General features: G+C 37.3%; 1 protein-coding gene across 1 annotated transcript in view; it reads left to right on the top strand.

The window, feature by feature from the left end:
• LOC307144225 (integrin alpha-X-like) overlaps positions 1 to 24429 on the top strand; it is a gene marked incomplete at its 5' end in the record, with an annotated part of 39306 nt that extends 14877 nt beyond the window's left edge. The window contains 23 exons of the mRNA XM_079846328.1: positions 1400 to 1550; positions 1868 to 2018; positions 2143 to 2216; positions 4804 to 4912; positions 4992 to 5128; positions 11224 to 11367; positions 11453 to 11656; positions 11830 to 11963; positions 12054 to 12199; positions 12348 to 12496; positions 13000 to 13128; positions 13224 to 13297; positions 13406 to 13547; positions 14929 to 15027; positions 19618 to 19697; positions 19854 to 19940; positions 20039 to 20117; positions 20765 to 20860; positions 21363 to 21449; positions 21531 to 21641; positions 21745 to 21858; positions 23354 to 23464; positions 23557 to 24429. Coding sequence (XP_079702454.1) covers positions 1400 to 1550; positions 1868 to 2018; positions 2143 to 2216; positions 4804 to 4912; positions 4992 to 5128; positions 11224 to 11367; positions 11453 to 11656; positions 11830 to 11963; positions 12054 to 12199; positions 12348 to 12496; positions 13000 to 13128; positions 13224 to 13297; positions 13406 to 13547; positions 14929 to 15027; positions 19618 to 19697; positions 19854 to 19940; positions 20039 to 20117; positions 20765 to 20860; positions 21363 to 21449; positions 21531 to 21641; positions 21745 to 21858; positions 23354 to 23464; positions 23557 to 23640 — 2692 coding nt within the window. The 3' untranslated portion in view covers positions 23641 to 24429. The remainder of the gene's footprint in view (positions 1 to 1399; positions 1551 to 1867; positions 2019 to 2142; positions 2217 to 4803; positions 4913 to 4991; positions 5129 to 11223; positions 11368 to 11452; positions 11657 to 11829; positions 11964 to 12053; positions 12200 to 12347; positions 12497 to 12999; positions 13129 to 13223; positions 13298 to 13405; positions 13548 to 14928; positions 15028 to 19617; positions 19698 to 19853; positions 19941 to 20038; positions 20118 to 20764; positions 20861 to 21362; positions 21450 to 21530; positions 21642 to 21744; positions 21859 to 23353; positions 23465 to 23556) is intronic.
• Between the last annotated feature and the right edge of the window lie 1257 nt (positions 24430 to 25686).

Here is a 25686-nt window from a genome sequence, read left to right as displayed (position 1 = left end):
TAATTCTTTATTCATGCAATTTTTAAAACAAGTCGTGTTGAAAAAAAGTTATGTACAAAGAATGTTATCACTCTTCTGAAAAGAATTAGGCATAAGAGCCACTTTAGATTGTCTAACGCTCCATTAAAACAGGTCAATATTTGTCCCGCTGTTTATGCTTTGTAATTAATGCATGTATTTCTGTTGTGGTTTTAAAAATGTTATGAAATAAATATTCAAGTTTAATTACCATGCGTTATATTATTATTGAGTGAAAAATAAGTCTATTTATACATATTTGTTTAAAGTATAGGCTAAATTAAAATAACGTTATTAACCGGTATTTTTTCAAATCAAACCGTTTTCGGAACAGTAATGTTTAATGAGGAACGCAAAAACGGAAACGCTATAATATCGATTCTGCTCGGAGTGAACCGATTGATATTTTTTCCGTTTTTAAGCCCTGCTGAGAAGTTTCTCACTCTAAAAAACGTTTTTCTTCTTGCTATTTCTTCTTTGAAGAGAATTGAGGATTTACAAGCCCTCTCTGTGGCACCCCCATGCTTGGAATTTCCTCCCGGTATGGCCAAGGCCTTCCTACATCCTAAGCCGGGTTATGTTCCTAAAATTCCCACTAATCCTGTGAGACCTATTGTGCTTCAGGCTTTTTGTCCTCCGCCTTGTGACGTCAGACCAGGAAAGACTCAATCTGCTATGCCCTGTTCGTGCATTAGATACTTATGTCCACAGAGCTGTCCTGTGGAGGAGGAGATCTGAACAGTTGTTTGTTTGTTGCGGGCCACCCTCGAGAGGGGGTCCGGTTTCTAAGCAGAGGATGAGCAAGTGAGTGGTCGAGGCCATCTCACTTGCTTATGTGGCGGCCGGGCAGCCTTCTCCTTTGGCTGTCCGGGCCCACTCAACTAGGAGCATGGTGGCCTCTCAGGCTCTTTTGGGATGGGCCTCCCTGCAGGATGCTTGTGATGCAACAGGATGGTCCTCACTGCTCACTTTCGTTAGATTCTACGAACTTGACATTAACACTACTCCAGGGGCTCGGGTGTTTGCCTCCTAACAATACCACAGGAGGGCATTCAGCTCCTATGGGGACGTGGATATTCTCGTTCCCAAAGCGGTGACACAGCGTCGCCCTACCATACTCCCTGCATGCCCGCAAGCGTCTTGCATCCTTATTTCAGAAGCTGAGGATGCTTTATACTTTCTAGTCGATGACGTCACCCGCCTATGACGTTCTGTCTCTCTATTGCACTGATGACATACGTGCTTCACAACGCAATCACGCAGAGACGTTCCCAAAGTACAGACTTAACCGAGACTTTTTCTGAGTAGTTAATATTACTATACATTATTATGGTATATTGGGGGTTACATGATCTCTTCTAAATTTATTTTCATATACTAGAGATGAGCTATTTACACCATACGGAGGGTCAAGGCCATCAGCAAAAAAAATCTTGCTTGTTATTACTGATGGAGAGTCAAGTGACAGTTGGTTATTGAAAGACGCAGCATTACAGGCAGAGGCAAAGAGCATAACACGGTTTGCGATCGGGGTAGGCTTTTTTTTTTTCAAATATTATGTTTAAATCTCTTACACCAGATCCTTAAATGTTCATTTGTGTCTAGTCAAATTCTTAAATGTTGCAACAGATTATAGGCTGAAACCTGTAATGTATTTCTCTCTTCTCTCTCTCTCTCTCTCTCTCTCTCTCTCTCTCTCTCTCTCTCTCTCTCTCTCTCTCTCTCTCTCTCTCTCTCTCTCTCTCTCTCTCTCTCTCTCTCTCTCTCTCTCTGTGTATCTATATCCATCTATTACTCTACTCTTTGTAGCATCATTTCTTTTTAAGGAAACATTATTTTTTTTCCCTAGGTTGGCGGGGCTTTTGATATTACAAGTGCAAAACAGGAGTTGAATACAATTGCTACTGATCCAGATATTGATCACGTGTTCAAAGTGACAGACTTTAATGCACTGAATAATATTCTTCAAAAGCTAGAAGAAAACATTATTGCCATTGAAGGTAGAACGTTAAGAATATATTTTTTATTTCTGTTTTATTTAATAACTTAATTTATTTTAACTAAACGCCTTAGATGACTTTGAAACAATGATTTATTTGAGTAAATTCTGTTGATTTGTTCCAGGAACCCAGACCTCAGGTGATTCCTCCAGAATGGAGTTTGCACAGGATGGATTTAATGCAGCTTTCACACCATCTGTAAATAAATATACAAATTAATCAGATCCTTAACATTAAACTCTTCAGACCAAGTGAATGATCATAGGTTAACACTTTATTTTAAGGGTCCAGAATAATGCATTAGTTAAGCATTAATTAAGGGTTAACTTGTTCACAACTAAGCATTAGTTAAGCACGAACACACTAGTAATTAATGATTAACATTACATTTAAAGGGTCCGTAATTATGCATTAGTTAAACTAGTAATTAATGATTTGCTTGTTCACAATTATGCATTAGTTAAGCATGGACACAATAGTTAATGATTAACTTAACATTACAGTAAGGGCATATTAGACATTATTTACAACTTAATAAGCCATATATTATTTTTCTGTAGCTGTGTAATTATATGTCTGTATTTTCTGTTAAGTTAACTGAGCGATAAGCTAGTAATTATGTTTAATTACTGCTGATTTTGCCGTTATAAATTGCTAAAATAGTGTAATAAAGACAATTTGAGCCCCTATTCTGAAGTTTTATTCTCATTAATTATGGCACTTATTGAATATTTAAGTTTATTAACCAGAATAAGCCAATAATTAAGCCTAACTACCATTAATACAGTACTAATAAAGGCAATTTGACCCCCTATTCTAAAGTGAAAGTTTAATCCTCATTAATTATGGCACTTATTCAGTGATATTTAAGTTTATTAACCAGAATAAGCCAATAATTAAGCCTAACTACAATTAATACAATACTAATAAAGGCAATTTGACCCCCTATTCTAAAGTGAAAGTTTAATCCTCATTAATTATGGCACTTATTCAGTGATATTGAATAAGTGCCACTTTCACTTTAGAATAGGGGGTCAAATTGCCTTTATTAGTACTGTATTAATGGTAGTTAGGCTGAATTATTGGCTTATTCTGGTTAATAAACTTAAATATCATTCAATAAGTGCAATAATTAATGAGAATAAAACTTTCACTTCAGAATAGGGGCTCAAATTGTCTTTATTACACTATTTTAGCAATTTAAAATGGCAAAATCAGCAGTAATTAAACATAATTACTAGCTTATTGTTCAGTTAACTTAACAGAAAATACAGACATATAATTACATAGCTACAGAAAAATAATATATGGCTTATTAAGTTGTAAATAATGTATAATATACTCTTACTGTAATGTTAAGTTAATCATTAATAACTATTGTGTCCATGCTTAACTAATGCATAATTGTGAACAAGCAAATCATTAATTACTAGTTTAACTAATGCATAATAACAGACCCTTTAAATGTAAAGTTAATCCTTAATTACTAGTATGTTCAAGCTTAACTAATGCTTAGTTGTGAACAAGTTAACCCTTAATTAATGCTTAACTAATGCATTATTCTGGACCCTTAAAATAAAGTGTTAACAATTTCGGTAGTTACATTTATGATTACACTGTTGACACTTCCCTTACACCTAACCCTGCCCATAAACTTACCCATAGCCTTACACCCGTCCCTAACTTTACCCTTAAACTTACCCATACCAGCACACCTGTCCTTAACTTTACCCTTATACTTACCCATACCAGCACACCTGTCCCTGACTTTACCCTTAAACTTACCCATACCACCACACCTGTCCCTAACTTTCCCCTTAAACTTACCCATACCACCACACCTGTACCTAACTTTACCCTTAAACTGACCCATACCACCACACCTGTCCCTAACTTTACCCTTAAACTTACCCATAGCATCACACCTGTCCCTAACTTTACCCTTAACCTTACCCATACCACCACACCTGTCCCTAACTTTACCCTTAAACTGACCCATACCACCACACCTGTACCTAACTTTACCCTTAAACTGACCCATACCACCACACCTGTCCCTAACTTTACCCTTAAACTTACCCATAGCATCACACCTGTCCCTAACTTTACCCTTAACCTTACCCATACCACCACACCTGTCCCTAACTTTACCCTTAAACTTACCCATACCACCACACCTGTCCCTAACTTTACCCTTATACTTACCCATACCACCATACCTGTACCTAACTTTACCCTTAAACTGACCCATACCACCACACCTGTCCCTAACTTTACCCTTAAACTTACCCATAGCATCACACCTGTCCCTAACTTTACCCTTAACCTTACCCATACCACCACACCTGTCCCTAACTTTACCCTTAAACTGACCCATACCACCACACCTGTACCTAACTTTACCCTTAAACTGACCCATACCACCACACCTGTCCCTAACTTTACCCTTAAACTTACCCATAGCATCACACCTGTCCCTAACTTTACCCTTAACCTTACCCATACCACCACACCTGTCCCTAACTTTACCCTTAAACTTACCCATACCACCACACCTGTCCCTAACTTTACCCGTTTCCCACCTCATCAGCAAAAGGGTTTTTCAATATAGCATGTACACAATAAGTACATTGTACTTATATTTTGATGCAAGAATAGTAGTCAAGGCCACCTAATATAAAGTGGGAACTTCGTCATTTATTAAAGTGAGGGGTATGAGATCTTGAGATGTTCTGTGTGCATCCAAATCCAGTACAGTTTTGTTTTGCTTTGCTCTTTTGTTTAGGGAAGTGTGTTAGTGAGTGCTGTGGGAGCTTTCCAGTGGAAAGGTGGATATCAGGAATATTTTCCAGACGTCCCCTTTCTAACAGGCACTGAGCATGACAGCTATCTAGGTGAGCTTTTTTGAAACTCTCAAACAGTAAATACAACTCAGAATAAACATGCTATTGAACTATTTCCTTTTGTCTGAAGGTTATTCGATGGCCATTGCAACAGTGTCATGGACCAGCTTTGCTATTCTAGGAGCCCCGAGATACAAGCATAAAGGACAAGTCTTTGTATCACAACTCAAATCCAATCAATATAAACCACCGCTGGACTCTCCCAAGGTTGTTCACTTACATTTTTTTTGGTGTCAAAACCATGCGTAAAAACAATATCATTAGCTATGTTTCCAAGTTGTGAATATAACCTATGCGCTAAAATTGGAATGTCGCATAAAACATTTGAAAATAAAGCAGCATTTCCATCCCATGTGTTTAAATCAAAACAAACTAAATCATTAAAAACCAAAATGATCACTTCCTGGGAAATTGGCACAATAAAAATGGAAGTTGCTGCTATCGGGGAAGCCACTGTGGTGTTTTTTATTTATCATAAAAGATATGCATCTCAGCACACAGACAACATGCAATAACACGGTCATGGTGCTGGTGTTTGGGAACGCAATCGTGTGAGACGCTTTTGGGAAGTCATTATATCAAATAATTCTGATGACAGACTTTGGCTCAGACATTTCAGAATGACCAAGTTTTTAGATGCCAATTAAATTTGTCCACTGGCCTGTCCAGTTAGCCAATCGCATCCACTGCTGAGGCAAAGTCACATGAGTTCTTTGTGGCAGGGATTTATTCGGTAAATGTGTTTCCATCATAGTTTATGCACACGTCTTCTTAATGTATGAAACTGTTTCCACCTCAATTAAACGTACATTTTTTATGCACATTTTCTAGAATTTATGCACATCTTGGCTTTTCCGTCCAGCGTTTTTTTTTTAATGTAATATCGCAAAATGTGCATACAAATATTTTCACTATACAATAACTGTGCAATAAGTAAGATATTGCTGTGGTGCTAGAGTAAAATCAACTCTCTATGAATGGCAATAGGCATTTACTGTACTATACTGTTTTTGCTGGAAAATGACTACACTGTAAAAAATTTATAATCTTCCCAACTCAAAATTTTCTAGTGACTGGTCACATCTAAAATTTTCAATTGGCCAAATTGAATTTCTGTGAATTGAATTTTATCCATTGTGGCAAACGCCTGTTAACATGGGCTCAATTAGAAATAATATGTTGAGCCAATGGAAAAATGTAATTTACCAACACTGTAAAAAATGTCAGGCCTCTCCAATTTAAAATTTTCTAGTGACCGATCACATCTAAATTTTTCAATTTGGCTAACTAAAATTTTTTGATGTGATCAGTCACTAGAAAATTTTTAATGGGAGAAATGTTTTACAGTGAAACTGTGAGGTTGGTCCAATTAAAGGGGTGGTAAACCACGATTTCACTATTCTAACTTTAGCTAGCGTGTAATGTTGCTGCTTGAGCATAAACAACATCTGCAAAGTTACAACGTTCAAAGTTTAAAGCAAAGGGAGATATTTGCTTTTAAAGAAATCAGTTTCTAAGAACTACAGCAAACGGCCAGTAGGCGACTACAGACATTCCTCCAGGGTTGGTGACATCAACAGGCTCAATATTTACATAAACCCCTCCTCTGAGAATATTAAATAAGGGGGGGTGAGGCCATTTTGTATCGCGGCGCTGTTGTGGTATAAGTTAGTTAGGCTGGAGTGTTGTTGCCGCGATGCCGAGGAAACGCTGTTATTTCCATCCGGATTGCAGGTCTGGGGTACTTGCTCTGTTCAGCCTTCCTTGGGACGGGGGTGCGTTGCAGAGCGTTTAACATACAGCATGTTGCACGTGTGTTTGAGTCAGCGGGGAATCAGGCGCGCGCAGGGCTCCCTGCAGCACATCTAACAGAGGAAAACATCCACCGTCTTCACGATTTCAATGCCGGATTTGCACAACGTCAGCTGCGTGAAAAAAACACTGCCGGTGCGTGGATGCACGACGCGCACGCTGCACATTTCACGGAGGACAGCACAAACTTCCACAAACTTCGCGAGTTCAATACAGGATATGCACAACGGCTTGTCCTGAAAGCTGGATTTACAAACAGAAGCTGTTTACGGGCCACAACCTGTAAGTCTGATTTATATTTCATCGATGTGTTTTCCTGTAATAGGTTGTAGCAAGGAAGTAAACAGATGACAGCGCTGTTCTGCAAACCAGTCTGTTAAATGCTCATTCATACTTAACGTTATCTGACGAACACCTAACATTACAAACACTAACGTTAAAATCTCAACAGCGAACCTGACATTAGTGTAAACGATTCTTTGATTAGAGCTTCTATGTATTGTTTATCTTCAGGCATGCTAAACATGGTTCTGTGTGTGATTTGGCTAACTTACTAGTTAAAGCCAGTGCTTAGTGTTCGTTTTGGGTTAGTTCTTGCGACAGATATTTGGCTATAATCGTTCTAAAAATACAAAAGTTAAAGTGCCATTCAGTAGCGATCACTATAGACCCGCAGTCTTTACTCTTGAGGACTGAACAGGTTCTGCTCGATCATCTTCACTCAAATGTTCTGGGTCTGATTCGGGCTCATATGATTTTATTGACGACGACCAAAGCACAGCCTCCAGGTAAGGGGCGTGACGTTTCCGACAACCGTGCACTGCGGTTAGCGAATCAGAACACACTGGGCCAGCTAACCAATCAGAGCCCACTGCATATTTTTGAGGGACTGGCTTCATACAACCCGGAAAGCATCAGACCGTTTTACAAGGAGGGACAGAGCAGTGTAGAATAAAGGTCAAATATATGAAAAATAAGGCAATTTTTTTTAAAACGAAGCATGAACACATGTTACAGTGCACCCCACAAACACAGTCAAGCCTTCAAAAGAATGTGTTTTACCACCCCTTTAAATATTTTAAATTGTAGTAACAATTGTTTATTTCTCACTGTCCCAAAAGACAAAAATGACTAAACCATAAATATATTAAGCAAAATACAGAAACAGACAACAGGGTTGACATTTTATCACATTACTTTATTAACAAGTAAATTCCAACACAGGATATTTCGGTGAAAATACCTTATTTTCAATAAGGAAAAACTCTGAATACATTCAAGAAGTCTTCTGCATAACAGGATGTCTTAAAGTGGTGAAGAAAACACAGCACTGCAAGCTAAAAACCTGCAAATAAAAATAAAAACTAACATTAATGACAAAGCTCCCCTGCATCACATCTGGCAAGAGACAGAACAGAAGTTTCTTCATTATATAATGAGGATGAGACGAATGAATGGAAATAAGAAAATCACGAGCTTGACGTGTTTGATATTAAAACTATACTTAACAATAACTTGAGCCCTGAAAGAGGCCAACGCCAAATGCACCGTGTTCAACAGTCGCATGCCGCACATATCACACAAATGACTTAATTTCCTTATTACCTATTGTTTTAGACATATAAGACATGAGGAAAATAAAACTATTGGCTACAGGCTACCATTAGATAATTATGTGGTAAACGAGAACACACTCATGAAACCAATGAATGCATGAACTCGTGATTCTACAAAATGTCTTTTAAACTTCATACCCGGTCATAAAGCAAAACTCTGGAGAATAATTTCAGTGCTAAATACTCACCAACGTCTTTGTGAGATGAATATCTCTCTATTCTCTCGGGAATGTCTGTTTCGGTCTTCAGCACCTGCTGGTTCGGCTCCGCTCGCGCTGCCGCTCCCGCGTCTCCGCATTTGCAATCTCCACAGGAACGGTTTTCTTCAAGTGCATTTTGCGCATGTGTATACCGTTTTTCGGACGTAGGACTTGTTCAGCCAACATGGATTTTTCACTTCGACTTCATAGATTGACTGAGCACAATTAAATATGTTCGGTGAATATACAATTTTAATTTTGAGTAAAGACCTTAAGCTATGATTAGTACAATGCATCTTTTTGCATGGCGATAATGATTTGGAAGTCATTTATTGGGCCAATATGTAATGATCAATTTGCACAATTTTTCCCCCCAATTTTTTTTTACAGTGTAGTTTAAAGATGATATCTGAACAGGACCTGTTGAAAATGTTTTGATGTTTGTGTGAACAAACCTGTATAATTAGCAGTATTAGCATGTGCAGATCCAGTTTAGGCAAAGATGACTAAAATTACAATGTGCAATTTACCATTATGCATGTGACCAAAAATGTTATCAACTTGGACAAATAGTGAAAATAAAGAAAAAATTGCATATTTTTTCAACCACTGTTCAAATAATGGTATAGCCATATTATGACCATTCTCTTGGTCTGAAGAGTTTAATGTTAAGAATTTGGTAAATTTCTGTATTTATATACATATAATGTGAAAGCTGTGTACCTGCAGCAGAGGCAATTTATGAAAACAGCAGATCCAGTACATTTACTGGAAAATGCAATTTGGGCAAATTACAGTAAAACTGCAAAATTGTAATGTCTAGTGTGTTTTGGTGTTGTTTCAGGTTCATGTTTTATGTTCTCAGTTTGCCATGTTCATCTTCTTTCTTCTTCTTATTATTTTACGGCGGATCGCAAACAAATACGTGCATTACCGCCACCTATATCAGAAATGGACCATTGACACTTCCTACATTTCTATACCCAACATAAATTCCCCTTATTTACCCGCATAGAGACTACCATGTTCATTGTCTTGTTTCCTGCTTTGTAATGTGATTCCCTTGTCCTCTTGTGTCATGTTCTCATTGGTTGATTTAGTCATGTGTTCTCAGTTCTGTCATTGGTTCATTGTCCTGATTGTTCACAGGTGTGTCTTGTCTAGTCATTAGTATTTGTGTATTTTATGCTGCCTTCACGTGCTATCGGAATTATCGTAAATGCGAGTTTCCTAGGTAAAAATTGCACATGAACGCCCTCTGATGTCATGTTTACCACTGGGAGGTTCGGAAATAATTTTGATACCCCAATTCCCGAGATGGGCATGTCATAAGCTTTAAACATGGTGGCAGGGAGACTGCTGTGGCAGGTGTGGTTTTATTGTTTTTTTTCCAAAACAGCTAGGTCGTCTTGTCTTGAAATTAATGTAGTACATATTTACATGTAAGAGTAATCATTTGAAGCGTATTGTATGTTTGGTAGACAGCGAAAATAGCCTGCATTTGACTGAAATTACAGAATCAGCAGAAAGCTGACTATCTGGAATGTTTATATGGTTGTCGGTGCATGGGACACTACATATGATGTTGGTTTTTAATAAGATTTTCCCAAAAAATAGGCACCATGATTCCTGTTCACTCCGACAACAAAGCACTTGAATGCAACAAGCTCGTAATCACGACTTCTAGAGTAGGAATTAGGAAATTTCCGATAGCACGTGAAGGCAGCATAAGCCCTTGTGTTTGCTATGTGTCTTTGTTGAGTATTGTTCCCTGTAGCCTGCTGTTGGTGAGTGTCTGTTCCTTTGTCAAGTCATTGTTTCGGTCTGTTCATTTTGGATTTCTGTTTGCACATTTTGGATTTCTGTTCATGCTTTAAGTTTTAATAAACTGCACATGGGTTCATCAAGCTTACCATCAGTGGACTGATTCGTTACAGAATACCAGACCTTCAAAAATGAACAGACCAAAACGACGACTTGACAAATGAACAGACACTCACCAGCTACAGGGAACAATACTCCAAAGATGCACAGCAAACACAAGGGTTTAAATACACAAAGACTAATGACTAGACAAGACACACCTGTGAACAATCAGGACAATGAACCAATGACTGAACTGAACTGAGAACACATGACTAAATCAACCAATGAGAACATGACACAAGAGGACCAGGGAATCACATGACTACATGATCACATGACAAACCAGGAAACAAGACAATGAACATGGCAAACTGAGAACATAAAACATGAACCTGAAACAACACCAAAACACACTAGACATTACACAAATGAACACCTTCTTCTCTGGAAGAGGACTAGTCATACACCAACGAGTTCACTAGTAGGGCAAAAGCAAACTCATTAATCGAAACTGACTGGCACAACTTAATTAAACATTTCAGTTAATTTGTAGTTATCCGAAGAAGCAGAGCTAATATTTAATATGCAAATATTTTGCTGCAGCTTCCAGGATCTTTAGGGATGGTGCAGTTGTTATTGACCGCACTGAGAGTTGTAGCCTGGTATCTCAGCATTACATATACATATACAAATACAACCAATTGTTGATGAAGTTACAACAAGAAGGCTCAAAACACAATGTAGAGTAGCATGTTAGTATCAGTAGGGAGTACAGATTATTTTAATGTTCAAACTTCTCTTTTCTCAGCCTCAGATTGGCTCATATTTTGGAGCTGAGGTGTGTGTGGTGGATTTGAACAGTGACTCCAATACAGACCTACTTTTGGTTTCTGCACCAACGTACATAGAGTCTGACCGGGAGGGTAAAGTGTTTGTTTACAAAATGCGTCAGGTCAGTGATTTTTTCAGGTAATGGTGAATAAAGGTACATTTGTGTCTGTTTAACCCTGTTTCTCCTCTCTGTTATATCTTCATAGGCAAACTTTGAATACGCTTCGTATACACTGGAGGGCATGGCAGGTCAGAGGGGTCGGTTTGGCTCTTCTCTGGCCAGTCCAGCAGATCTGAATGGTGATGGTTTCATGGATGTGCTGATTGGAGCTCCTTTAGAGGAGGATGGACAGGGCAGCATCTACATCTTCAATGGGATAGATGGAGGGATCATTTCAAAATACTCACAGGTGAAAAAGACGTGGGTTGGAGGCAGTTTAAAGGGATAATTCACATTAAAATAATTCTGTCATAATTTATTCACCCTCGTGGTTCGCCTTTCTTGAATGACTTTTCCTTGACTCACTTCTCTAATATTCTAATATTTTTGGTTATCTCGCTCATTCCCTCTTGAATGAAACAGAGGATTGCTGGATCATCTGTGCGAGCAGGTTTGCAGTTCTTTGGGATTTCATTGAGTCAGTCTTCTCTAGACCAGAGTCAAGACAACCTTCCTGACATTGCTGTTGGGTCCAAGGGAGCAGTTCTGCTTCTCAGGTCTGTTTTCTTCTATAAAGAGCTAAAAATATATACAAATACAGTGTTTCAGCCATAATCATTCATATGTGTTATATGTGGATCGTTCAGGTCCAGACCCATCATGCTCTTGGACACCAAAGTAACTTACAACCCAACCAAAATACCAACCGGTGACCAAACAGACTGCACAAAGCCACTGCAAAACACCCTGACTGTGTGCTTCACCATGAGCCAATACCAACATAGCATAACAGGTTTATTCATAATATAATTACAAAGTTTTTAGTGTCCGTACATCACATATGTTCATATTCTGCTCTAGGTTTGTAGTATTCTGGTGTGCACTTAAAATCCGGTTGCATTGCTAATATTTTTGGTAATTTATGATCAAACCCTTGTTAGGTTTGGCTGCAAACATTAATTACAACATAATGCTGGATGCCAAGCGAACAATATATCGAGCAAACTTCCCAACCAAAAAACGGCTCCTCAGTGATGTGATGAAAATTGAGTTGCGGACAGTATGCAAAAGTCATTCTTTTTTTATAGAGGTAAGCATCAGATGCCAGTTTTGTTTTGCATTTATGAGTAGATTTTCAGTGAATCTGATGAATTTAGGCAAAAATTTGGGACTAAATGGTAATTTCTGTTTTATATACTTAAAAACCAGGCATTCAAAGGTCATTAATTATCCTTGTTTCATATAATTTGTTACTTGTTTGTTATAATTTAACCTTTTTGGTTACAAATGGTCTTCTGTTGATATTCCAAATAAAAACATTTAAACACAACACAAACTATTAATTATAACTTGATTATTTACACAGCGGCAAGTAAATTAACCTGATAGGATGGAGAAAAAAAGAGACAATGATCTATATATTGTTTACTTAACTGATGTGACTACAAATGTTGAGTTTAATATTATACATTGACCTTTTTAAGAAATATGATGGGGAGCATAACACTAATTAAATGTATAACAAGAGTGACCCAAGTATAATCGTAGAGTGTTGTGTTATTAACATGTCTAATTATTTCTCGTTTCCATAAGGCTTGTTCAGAAGATGCTCTGAACCCGTTGTCCAATCAGTTAAATTTCACATTTGAGGGTCTTCCATCAGGAAGTATGCAAAACTTGAGACCAATACTGCAGCCAGAAAAGACCTCCACAGACCATAATGTAAGAGGTCATCTGTGTAAAGAGCAGAAATTAGCAGAACTTAATCACATATGAACAATTCATGAATTTGTCTGTGCCCTCACTTTGTTTTACAGCTAGATTTCGAGATAAACTGTGGATCTGATCATTTATGTGTTGACAACCTCCGAATTGATTTCAATTTCTCTGGGTGAGCAAACCATTTCTGAGCTGAAGTATTAAAAGAAATGAATAATTCCAAACCATCTTGATGCTTATGAAATAATTTACATATCTGTCTTTTGTTTTTGTGATCCAGATCTACAAACATAGAGGTTGGGATAATGCAGGAGATCAATGTGACAGTGTTTGTAGAGAACAGAGGAGAAAACTCATACAACACTCTCTTCACCCTCGAATACCCCTTAGGACTTTCCTACAGGAGAATCACATCTAAACAGGTAAACACAGGCACATATACTGAAATTGATAGTTAATTAAGATAACAATGCTATTTCTAAAGCAAAATACTGTAGCTAAAAAACACTGAAGATGCAATACATTTTTAAAGAAAAAACAGAGCCACATTAAATATATGGAGCATTATTGTTTATTTATAGGGAACCTATTATGCAAAATTCACTCTTAAATGGAGGTTGTACATAAATGTGTGTCAGCAGTGTGAGTACACAACCACCCTATAATGGTAAAAATCCACTCTTTTTTTAAATCCCCATAAATCATAAGCAGTGTCTCAGAATAAGCCGTCACATTGCTCAGGCCCCGCCCACAACTGCTGACAGACTCCGCCCTATTAACATAGACCCTGCCCTGAGTGAGCTGTACACAGTTCGCCATGTTTATCTCCTCACCAGAGCGTTTAACAGCAACATTCAAGAAATATATTCTTAATAAAGCTACTAAAGTTATTCAGTCAAGAGCAGTGAGTGATTTTCTGTTTTTCTTTTGTTGTTTGATTCATATTCATTTATATTACAGTGTTTTCACTTTAATACACTGATCTAATATACACGTGATTTATTTTACTTACTTTTTTACATGTACAGACATAACTGATTGTGTTTATGTGAACTTTGTGTTTTTGACATAATTTTGTGTGTATTTGACAGTTTAAGCGTACACTGTAAAAAAAATCAGGTCTCCAATTGAACATTTTCTAGTGACTGATCACATCTAATTTTTTTAGTTGGCCAAATTGAATTTCTGTTAATTAAAGTGCATCATTTCACAGAAATTCAATTTGGCCAACTGAAAAATTTAGATGTGATCAGTCACTAGAAACATTTCAATTAAGGACCTGAACTTAGTTTAATGCTCACGGGATGCGTTGTGCGTTCTTCGGATGAGTGCGCTCAGAAAATCATATACGTTTAGACTGAAATGGCTTTAAATGCATGCAGATAATAAACTTTAATGATGAACTGCAATGTCATGTGAGCGTGACCGCGATAGAGATGATAATCAAAACCAAACAGATGTTTTAGTTTTTAGCAGAGTATCCGAGGCAGGAGCTGTAGGCCTACAGGCTCCGCCCTCTTCTGGATAGGGGGGTGGGGAGAAACAATTAATTTGCATTTAAAGATACACGCACAAAAACAGCATGTTTTTCCTTCCACTCAAAAATGACCATTTACAACATGTACAACATAAGAAATTATCTGTGGTGTATTTTGAGTTATTTTGTTTCACAGGCACATTCTGGGGACACCTGAGACTTATATTTCATCTTGTAAAAAGGGGTATAATAGGTCCCCTTTAACAAATATTTTCAAGCTATGTAACAAATGGAGTGTGTGTTGAAATAACGTTCTGTATGAGCAGGGCAGAGTGGAGTGTGAATCTCAGGATGCTGAGCAAGGAGTTAAACTGGGAGAAATCACCTGCCAAATCAGTAAACCCATCCTCAAAGGAAACACTCAGGTCAATAATCACACCCCTGACACAAACATTTGCTCATGTGGAGGAATGCAAGTTAATGTTAAACTGATAATCATTATTTTGCTCAAAAAATATTAATCATGATTGTTCTCATTTCTTTTTAATTATTGCACTTTCAGGTGAGCACAAATCAATGTCATAGACAGGGTTTATTTTATAGTTGAGATTCATGTTTAGATTTATTACAATTAGTCCCCAAGAAGGTTTGCTCACAGATTTAGCCACTGATGGGCAGTATGATACTTAATTTGTTAATTTAAGCAGAATATCACAATGGAGATCGCTGAACTCCATCATACATTATATTGTCAAAAGTATTGGGACACCCCTCCAAATCATTGAATTCAGGTGTTCCAATCACTTCCATGGCCAGATGCAGACGTGTCTACAAACATTTGTGAAAGAATGGGTCGCTCTCAGGAGCTCCGTGAATTCAAGCGTGATACTGTGATTGCCACATGTGTAATGAGTCCATTCGTGAAATTTCCCCACTATAAATAAATATACCACGGTCAACTGTTAGTGATATTCTAACAAAGTGAAAGCAATTGGGAACAACAGAGACAAGTGGTAGGCCACGTAAATCACAGAGCGGGGTCAGCGCATGCTGAGGTGCACAGTGCGCAGAAGTCGCCAACTTTCTGTAGAGTCAATAACTATAGACCTCCAAACACTGTGTGGCCTTCAGATGAGCTCAAGAACAGTACGTAGAGAGCTTCATGGATTGCGTTTCCATTGCCAACAGCTCATCCAAGCCTTACATCACCAAGTGCAATGCAAAGCCTCGGATATAGTGGTGTAAAGCACGCCGCCACTGGACTCTAGAGCAGTGGAGACGTGTTCTCTGGAGTGACCAATCACGCTTCTCTGTCTGGCAATCTGATGGACGAGTCTGGGTTTGGCGGTTGCCAGGAGAACGGGACTTGCCTGACTGCATTGTGCCAAGTGTAAGGTTTGGTGGAGGTTGTGGGGTTGTTTTTCAGGGCTTGGCCCCTTAGTTCCAGTAAAAGGAACTCTTAATGCTTCAGCATACCAGGACATTTAGGACCATTTCATGCTCACAACTTTGTGGGAACAGTTTGGGGATGACCTCTTCCTGTTCCAACATGACTGCGCACCAGTGCACAAAGCGTCGGTCCATAAAGACATGGATGAGCGAGTTTAGTGTGGAGGAACTTGAGTCCTGACCTCAACCCGATAGAACACCTTTGGGATGAATTAGAGTGGAGACTGAGAGCCAGGCCTTCTCATCCAACATCAGTGCCTGACCTCACAAATGGGCTTCTAGAATAATAGTCAAAAATTCCCATAAACACACTCCTAAACCTTGTGGAAAGCCTTCCCAGAAGAGTTGAAACTGTTAGTTGCAAAAGGGTGGGCCAACTCCATATTAAACCCTACGGATTAAGAATAGGATGTCATTAAAGTTCATGTGCATGTAAAGGCAGGCGTCCCAAAACTTTTGGCAATATAGTGTATATGTTTGCCTGTATTTTCAAATCATCAGCGCATGTTTGTCAAATTGGGAAGATTAAGTAAAACACTTGTTGGATAATTTATCAATTTATCGATTTATGAGGAAAGCTCTGATTGGGGGATTTAAAGGGGTGGTAAAACACATTCTTTTGAAGGCTTGATTGTGTTTGTGGGGTGCACTGTAACATGTGTTCATGCTTCGTTTTAAAAAAATAATAATTATTTTTCATATATTTGACCTTTATTCTACACTGCTCTGTCCCTCCTTGTAAAACGGTCTGATGGTTTCCGGGTTCTATGAAGCCAGTCCCTCAAAAATACGCAATGGGCTCAGATTGGTCAGCTGGCCCAGTGTGTTGTGATTCGCTAACCGCCTAGTGCACGTTTGTCGGAAATGCCATGCCCCTTACCTTTACCGGAGGCTGTGCTTTGGTAGTATTAGAAACAATGGCGTCAATAAAACCATATGAGCCCGAATCAGACCAAGAACATTTTTGTGAAGATGATTGAGCAGAACCTGTTCAGTCCACAAGAGTAAAGACTGCGGATGTATAGTGATCGCTACTGAATGGCACTGTTACTTTTGTATTTTTAGAACGATAGCCAAATATCTGTCGCAAGAACTATTAACCCAAAACAAACACTAAACATTGGCTTTACTATAGTAGCCAAATCACACACAGAACCATGTTTAGCATGCCTGTAGATAAACAACAGGGCCGGCCCGTGGCATAGGCGGAATAGGCAAATGCTAGGGGCGCCACTCATCCATAGGGGCGCCAAAATGTATTACTGATACTATTTTATTAAAATTAATTTGAAATATTAACTTAACTAAGTGCCCCACCTCTTCCCGGTCCGCCTCATCAATCTCCCACCGCCGAGCTACTTGAAGTGCGTCAGAAATATAACGCGCAATCAGTTTAACGTTGGGAATTTGTTGTGTCGCGTCGCCTCTCGCCGCATCTAATGTAGACAGGATTGCTTTCATTTTTTACGGTGCTTGGCCGCTCGCGCCAAGTGTAGACACGGTGAAAGTTGCCTGATATGACGGATGGCCGAATTGTAGTGTCAAAAAAGACAGAAGCCCTCTGATGCAGGGAAGATAAGGGATACACTGCAGAAATGCTCTTCTTACTTAGTATTTTTGTCTTGTTTCTAGTCTAAATATCTAAAACTTCTTAAATTAAGATGCATTTAGCCTACTAGATAAGTAAAATGACAGGATATATGTTCTTGTTTTCTTGAAAATAAAATCAAAATTAAGTGAGTTTATGCTTAAAACAAGCTAAATTATCTGGGGTGAGAAAAATAATCTAGTTTCTGATTAAATCTTGTTTCTTGTTTCCGTCCCAAACAGAAATAAGATAATTTTTCTCACCCCATTTGGCAGATAATTTTGCTTGTTTTAAGCAAAAACTCACTTCATTTGAGTGTGTTTTCCCCCCAGAAAACAAGAAAAAATATCTAATGTCATTTTACTAGTAAATACATCTTGATTTAAGATTTTTAGATATTTGGACTGGAAACAAGAAAAAAATACTAAATAAGAAGAGCATTTTTTGCAGTGTAAAGACAGAGGTAGCGTGATGTAGGCTTATTGATGAATGAATGTACAGTTTATTTAATTGCATAGTAGTAAAATACTATGTTCGCTAATTCATTCCAGTTTTACCTTAAACTTTATGCAAACAGCTGTTCTGGGTTCTCGAGAGGCCACAGCCAGTGTGATTTTGTAAATAAAAACACATGCAATATCACTTTTTTAATAGCCTAATGTTTTTACTCTACAGTTGTGCAGTTTTAAGGGGACATATGGCAATTTTAAAATGTATTTGCCAAAATTAGTAATGATATTCATATACAGGTTTATTTAAACTAGCAACATTTTATTTAAAATTCACATTAAATATCAAAATTTCTCAGTTTAATTCATGGTGAAAACATGAATGTGCATAGTTTAGTGGAAGATTGCTGCCATCTACTGGAAAACAAACACTTTTGCTAGTTCTCAATGAATAGTTTGTGCATGAATGCTGGATGCTATTACTCTTGCTATTTGTGTTTAAGCTGTAATGTGGCGTAGGTGCTATTTTTGTATAGTTTAACTATCATCAGCCTTTTAAAAAATAAAATAATGATAATAATATCGTGAACATAATGACGGGGTAGAATGGACTGGACATCATATAAAACAACAACAATGAAAATAAAAATAAAAACATCAATGCATTACAAAAATAAAACAGTAGTAATTCCACAACTTAGAGTGATAACATGTAGTGCTAAACCTTACAAGGGGCACCAAGTAAAATCTTGCCTAGGGCAGCAAATTGGTCAGGGCCGGCCCTGATAAACAATACATAAAAGCTCTAATCAAAGAATAATTTACACTAATGCTAAGTTCGCTGTTGATATTTTAATGTTAGGTGTTTGTAACGTTAGGTGTTCGTCGGATAATGTTCAGTATGAATGAGCATTTAACAGACTGGTTTGCAGAACAGCGTTGTCATCTGTTTACTTCCTTGCTACAACGTACAATTAACCTATTACAGGAAAACACATCGATGAAAAATAAATCAGAATTACAGGTTGTGGCCCGTAAACAGCTTCTGTTTGTAAATCCAGCTTTCAGGACAAGCCGTTGTGCAAATCCTGCATTGAACTCGCGAAGATTGTGGAAGCTTTCCTCCGTGAGATGTGCAGCGGGAGCCGCACGGCCGTCGTGCATGATTCACACTGGCAGTGTGTCTCGTGCAGCTGAACCGCGGCTCATGAATTGCAAATACAGACGAATATTGTCCATTATGTCACATTTTCCAGTCTTCTCCTCCGACCCCTGTCTGTCTCGTGCTTTGATTTATGATGGGCAGCATATATATGCGACTTTATCAGTGATCATGATTAAAATACTATTAATTGTCCAGCTCCTCTCAAATGCATATATACGTTAATTTACTGCCTTTTAAACTCAAAGCAGTTAACAAACACTCTTATCCAGAGCAACTTTCTTGACTGTGTGACTCAACATGTTACATTGACATACTTACAACAACTTAAATTAGTCTTATTCTGTCTTTTTCGTTCAAATTCTAGGTTGTCTTTGAGATTACATACAGTATTCATAAAGAAAGTTCCTTCGGCCAAAATGTGACGTTTACTGCTGCGGTAAAGAGGTATGACATCATCTTTGTGTGCTAGGAATTGTTTGAGTGAACTCAAAGCATAAAACAGCCTTTGAGTATGAGCTCTAGGAGGCTGCTCTGCTCACATGATCATTTTATCAGAAATGGATAAATGCTATTTATGAACAAAACCTCAATCTCTCATAGTGGGAATGACAAACACTCAAGCGACAGTGAGTTTAACAAACAGAAAACCATTGGTGTCAAATATGCCATCTATACTGCCTTGATAAGGTTAGTGCTCTGCTCCGTGTTTCTGTGTAAAAAATACCACATTTTTCTTTGTCCTATACTGTAATATTGTCATTTTCTTTCTTCATTTTAAATGAAAGGCATGAAAATTCCACTATCCACATTAATTTTACTTCAGGGAAAAGGGATCTTATGAAACCGGTCCAGCAGATAATACAGGTATTGGTTCAAATTCTGAATATTAAAGTATATTATAAATAGGTTTTCGAGTACACTAAAATCTAGTGTTTCAAAAAGGCCGAATGACAGATTTTAAAGCTGCAGTCCGTAACTTTTTTGGGTTAAAAATGATACAAAATCAGTACACAACAAGCCAGTTTTCAAAACTATCTCCTTATCTACAGATAACGTTAAATACACGTAGTTACGCAATGCTAATGCTGTTAACATTAACAATTTGAGAACAAAGTATAACAATAGTAATTATTTGCATAATGTTTTGTTCCCAAAAGTTGCAGACATGTTGCTTACTTGTTCAGATGACATTTTCCGGTGAAAATTCTTATTTAGGTTATACTTCAAGACGTAGAATCTGTGATTCTGAAGTACAGTATTCACACCAGTGACTGAGAGCAAGCCGCACACACTCCTCTAAACATTAGATTCATCCGCGCTGAGGAGCCGTGACGATGCTCAACTAATGTACTGTTGATTACTCGGCAAATAACTGCAATTACAGGTTTCAAACAGAGATGGCGATAAAGAAGCAAAACGTACAGATTGCAGCTTTAACATGATTTATTTTAACAACAGAGGAAAACACTCAAATGCCCATAACTCTTCCTTTCTTTCCTCTCCTCTTTCAGGTTCAGAATGACCTCAGAGAATTAACTTTCAAGGTTTTCATCAGAGTCCCAGTGAAACTTGGTGATGCTAACATCTGGACTAATTCAAATTTTCAAGTGTGTGAATGTATTTATCTCATAAGCCATGTATACTAAGATCCCATCCTTCACTTATAATTGTCCAGAAACTTGTTTGAAAGGAAAACGTACAGTTTACTTATGTTTGAAACCAGTGGTTCTGAACCAGGGGGCCGGGGCCAACTATAGGGGGCCGCAGGATGATGTAAAAGTATTTCAATTAATAAATTATATATTTATATATTTACATTTTCATCTAATTTTAATCTGAACAATTTCTGCCATCACAAAATGAATTGTGGTGAATTGTATACCTTAAATGAATCATGTTAATCCAGTATATCAATAAAAAAGATAGAAAACAAGCAGCTTTGTCATAATCACAGCAGGAGTACTATAACTATCTTGATACATATGAGTTTGTGAATATGAAATTTTGAGAACTACCGTTTTAAACTGTCGTTTAATTTCTTCCCAGTGGCATCAGCTCGTCACATTTTCTGACTGAAAATTAAATGTTCTTTCTTTATTATTTTTATAGATTTCTGGTTGCAAGAGTGAGAACATGGAGAAGCTTGTTATCACCAATTCTGCGTTGTTGGACGTTATTAAAAAACACCGTGTGGTGGTGAAGACATTTGATTTCCACAATTTTTTTATTGTATATGTTAAACATGCATCATTGAAACTGTGTGTGTGTGTGTGTCAGGACTGCTCTGTGGCGGTGTGTGCCGTGTTCAGCTGTGACGTCACTCTCCTGAAGAATGAAAGGAAACTCTATAACATATTTGGCAATGTGAGCTCTGGATGGATCGAGCAGGTATCGAACTTTTAAAGCAAATTCATATCACAGAGCAGACCATATACTGTATATTCATAATTGTTTGATCGTTTCTTATGGTCATGATCTGTGTGTCTCTTAGACTGGACTCAGAGCTGCAGTTTTTGTGTTGGTCAGTTCAGCGTCTCTGGATTATGACAAGAGCAAATACATTTTCTTTTCTTCGGATTCTCAACACACTGCGCCATCTCTCCAGGTGATTCAGTGATCGTTCATGTCAAGTCTAATGACTGTAAAAAAGGCCTCAAAACTTTGCTCTGTTTGAAGGAATCTATAATGGCAGTTTACTGCTTTTATAGCTTTTTTTAGATTTTTTCATTTTATCTGTATTTTATTCTCTTTTTTTCAGACCACATATACTTTTACAATTGCGAAACATTCTTTCACACACACATGATTCCTATGTGTTTGCTTTACTGTGTACAAGTGTGTTTTCAGTGAAGTCAGAAGGGTTTTAATAATAATAATAATAATATGTTTTATTTATATAGAGCCTTTCAAGAACCCAAGGACACTTTACATTCTATTGACAGATACAGATATAACAACATGAACAGGCAGACAGACAGTGATCAAATAACATACGAGACAAAACCAAAACAGTCAGGAATAGTCGGGAAGTCACAATATTTGTGTTTATTTAAAAAATACCACAGAGTCAAAAGTACGTACACTATTGTTCAAAAAGTCTAAAGTCTGGTCTGTAAGTTTAAAAAAAAAAATTTTTTTTTTGAAAGTCTCTTCTGCTCACCAAGCCTGCATTATTTGACCAAAAATACAGTAAACACAGTAATATTGTGAAATATTAAATGTTTTCTATTTGAATATATTTTAAAATATCAGCATCATTACTCCAGTCTTCGTTGTCACATGATCCTTCAGAAATCATTCTAATATGATGATTGATGCACTGCTTCATATGTTTTTTTTTTGTTTTTTTTCAGAAATCTCTGATGAATAGAAAGTTCAAAAGAACAGCATTTATTTGAAATAATAAATAATGCATATTTTTAATGTTATGTATTTCCTGTCTCTTTTGAACAATTGAATGCATCCTTGCTGAATAAACTGAATTTCTTTAACTCCAGACTTTTGAATGATAGTGTGTAGCATTTAAAAAGAATTACAACAACAGAAGAAGAGACAAGGATGTGGATCATACACACACTAAAACAGATGCATTATAACAAAATATTGTACATAGTAAATAATCATGTTTAATCTTTATTAGTTAGGCTGTAAGTGTCCTCCTTTGGTCTAACCTATTAAAGTATCCAACAACAGAACTGAAATGTCATACACTGTAAAAAAAAATTCAGGTCTCTAATTGAAAAATTTCTAGTGATCGATCACATCTAAATTTTTCAGTTGGCCAAATTGAATTTCTGTGAATTGATGCAATTTAATTCAATTAAAATTCAAAGAAATTCAATTTGGCCAACTAAAAAAATTAGATGTGATCGATCACTAGAACATTTTCAATTGGAGACCTGATTTTTTTTTACAATGTATTTATCATTGAATTTGGTGCAGTATTACAATTCACAAATAGTATTTAATGTAACCCAAATTATAATGTATTTTTTGACATGGAACATCTGTGTGGGAGGAGGGAGGAGGACTTCCTGTTACAATGAGATCACTTCTGACTGCACTAAAAATTCACTTGCTCACATTTTTCCACTTTGTAGATTAATACTCAAGTGGAGGTGTATGAGGAGGTGAACCTGACCAAAGAGATCATTGGAGGGGTAATAGGAGGACTGCTGCTACTGGCTCTCATCACAGCGGCCCTCTATAAGGTACAGTATATCGCCATCATAAAACCAATCTCTGGCACTTTCACCTGTCTACACAATCAATGTTTTTACTGCATATTTTCTCCCTGTTCAAGGCTGGGTTCTTCAAAAGCCAGTACAAGCAGATGCTGCAGGAGGCGCAGGGGGATGCAGGAGGAGAGCCAAACATGCCACAATAATGTGCACTCAAACAGTTACTATAACATATAAGTACTGATTGTGTTTTGTGGGCTTGAGAATTAAATGAATTTAACACCTCAATATAGCAAAATATTTCAGCCTGATTTAGAATTTAATTAGAATGAAAACCCGGACAATTTTGAACTTACTTCAGATCACTTCTAATCATTATCTTATCAGTGAGCGCAATGAGTTACCACAATGAAAGCACACTGAACAAAATTATAAACACAACACTTTTGTTTTTGCCCCCATTTTTCATGAGCTGAACTCAAAGATCTACAACTTTTTCTATGTACACAAAAGGCAGATTTCTCTTATATTATTCACAAATCTGTCTAAATCTGTGTTATGAGCACTTCTCCTTTGCCGAGATAATCCATCCACCTCACAGGTGTGGTCCAAAAAAAAAAAAAAGAAAAGCCAATATCTGGTGCGACCACCATTTGCCTCCCTCAGTGCAACACATCTCCTTCGCATAGAGTTGATCAGGTTGTTGATTGTGGCCTGTGGAATGCTGGTCCACTCCTCTTCAATGGTTGTGTGAAGTTGCTGGATATTGGCAGGAACTGGAACACGCTGTCGTATACACCAATCCAGAGCATCCCAGATATGCTCAATGGGTGACATGTCCGGTGAGTGTGCTGGCCATGCAAGAATTGGGGTGTTTGACCCCCCGGACCCCCCAATACAGTAAAACTGCACATTTTAGAGTGGCCTTTTATTGTGGCAGCCTAAGGCACACCTGTGCAATAATCATGCTGTCTAATCAGCATCTTGATATCACACACCTGTGAGGTGGATGGATTATCTCGGCAAAGGAGAAGTGCTCACTAACACAGATTTAGACAGATTTGTGAATAATATTTGAAAAAAATAGGCCTTTTGTGTACATAGAAAAAGTCTTAGATCTTTGAGTTCAGCTCATGAAAAATGGAGGCAAAAACAAAAGTGTTGCATTTATCTTTTTGTTCTGTGTATTTATAGCATTTCAAATATTAACTTCCTTCATAGTTATGAATACTCTGTCATTCAGAGTGTAAACTAGCAGAAATATTGGAGGACCTTGTTCTCACATGCACATTGTTTTATGGAAGCTTGTTTCCGCCATGGAATAAAAACAAATACGAAAGGTAATTGCGACGTTTTGTTTCACAATTCTGACGTTTTTGTGAAAATTGCAAGATATAAACTCGCAATTGAGGGGAAAAAGTCTGAATTAGGAGATATAAAGTCCAGTTCTGAGAAAAGAATGTCAGCTCTCAATTCTGACGTTTTCTCGCAATTACAAGTTTATATCTCGCAATTTGGACTTTATAACTCATGATTGCAATCTTTTCTCATAATTCTGATAAAAAGTCTGAAGTGTGAGATAAAAAGGCGCAATTTCCTTTTATGTACTTTTTATTCAGTGGTGGAAACAAGCTTCTATAGTTTTCTTATCACGTTCCATTTGCTCTGGGTATATTTTGAAAATGTTTAATGCTTTTTGCTTTATATATTGTTTGTTTGGCTTTTTTTGCATTATTGGTCTGTTTAAAAATGGCATTTATTGTTGGTAAGGTAAACAACAAAAGCCATTAAATAATTTTGGCACTTATTTTTGTGTCATCATTTATATGCATACCTTCATTTGTGCATGAAATAAAACATTTGAGTATCAAGTCTGTGATTCTGTGATTTGAGGTGTTTGTGTGGCAAACCCAACAGATACCTAAAACCTTTTAATGTATTTTTTTTATTTTTTAAATCAATGCAGAAAGACATTAGAATGTGCAGGAAACTTGGGATAAAGGCTCAAAATAGATGATCACTTAATGCAAAGCCCCATATTTACTTCCATCTTTACCCGTGTGTTATGTTGATGTGCATGGAGATGTTAGGTTTCTTTTTCTCACATTCTGTGTTCATCTTGCTAATGTGCTGTCTAATACTAAATTCATCCTCTGAAGTCATCTGAGTAATAGAAAAAACACTAGTTGTAATAGTTTATAGTCAACAGTGACCGAAATTGCAGCACTCTCAGACCAATACAAAAACTGGAA

Source organism: Gobio gobio (assembly GCF_949357685.1).
Source record: "Gobio gobio genome assembly, chromosome: 20".
In the NCBI taxonomy this organism is placed as follows: domain Eukaryota; kingdom Metazoa; phylum Chordata; class Actinopteri; order Cypriniformes; family Gobionidae; genus Gobio; species Gobio gobio.
This window is presented reverse-complemented; position numbering and strand designations above follow the sequence as displayed.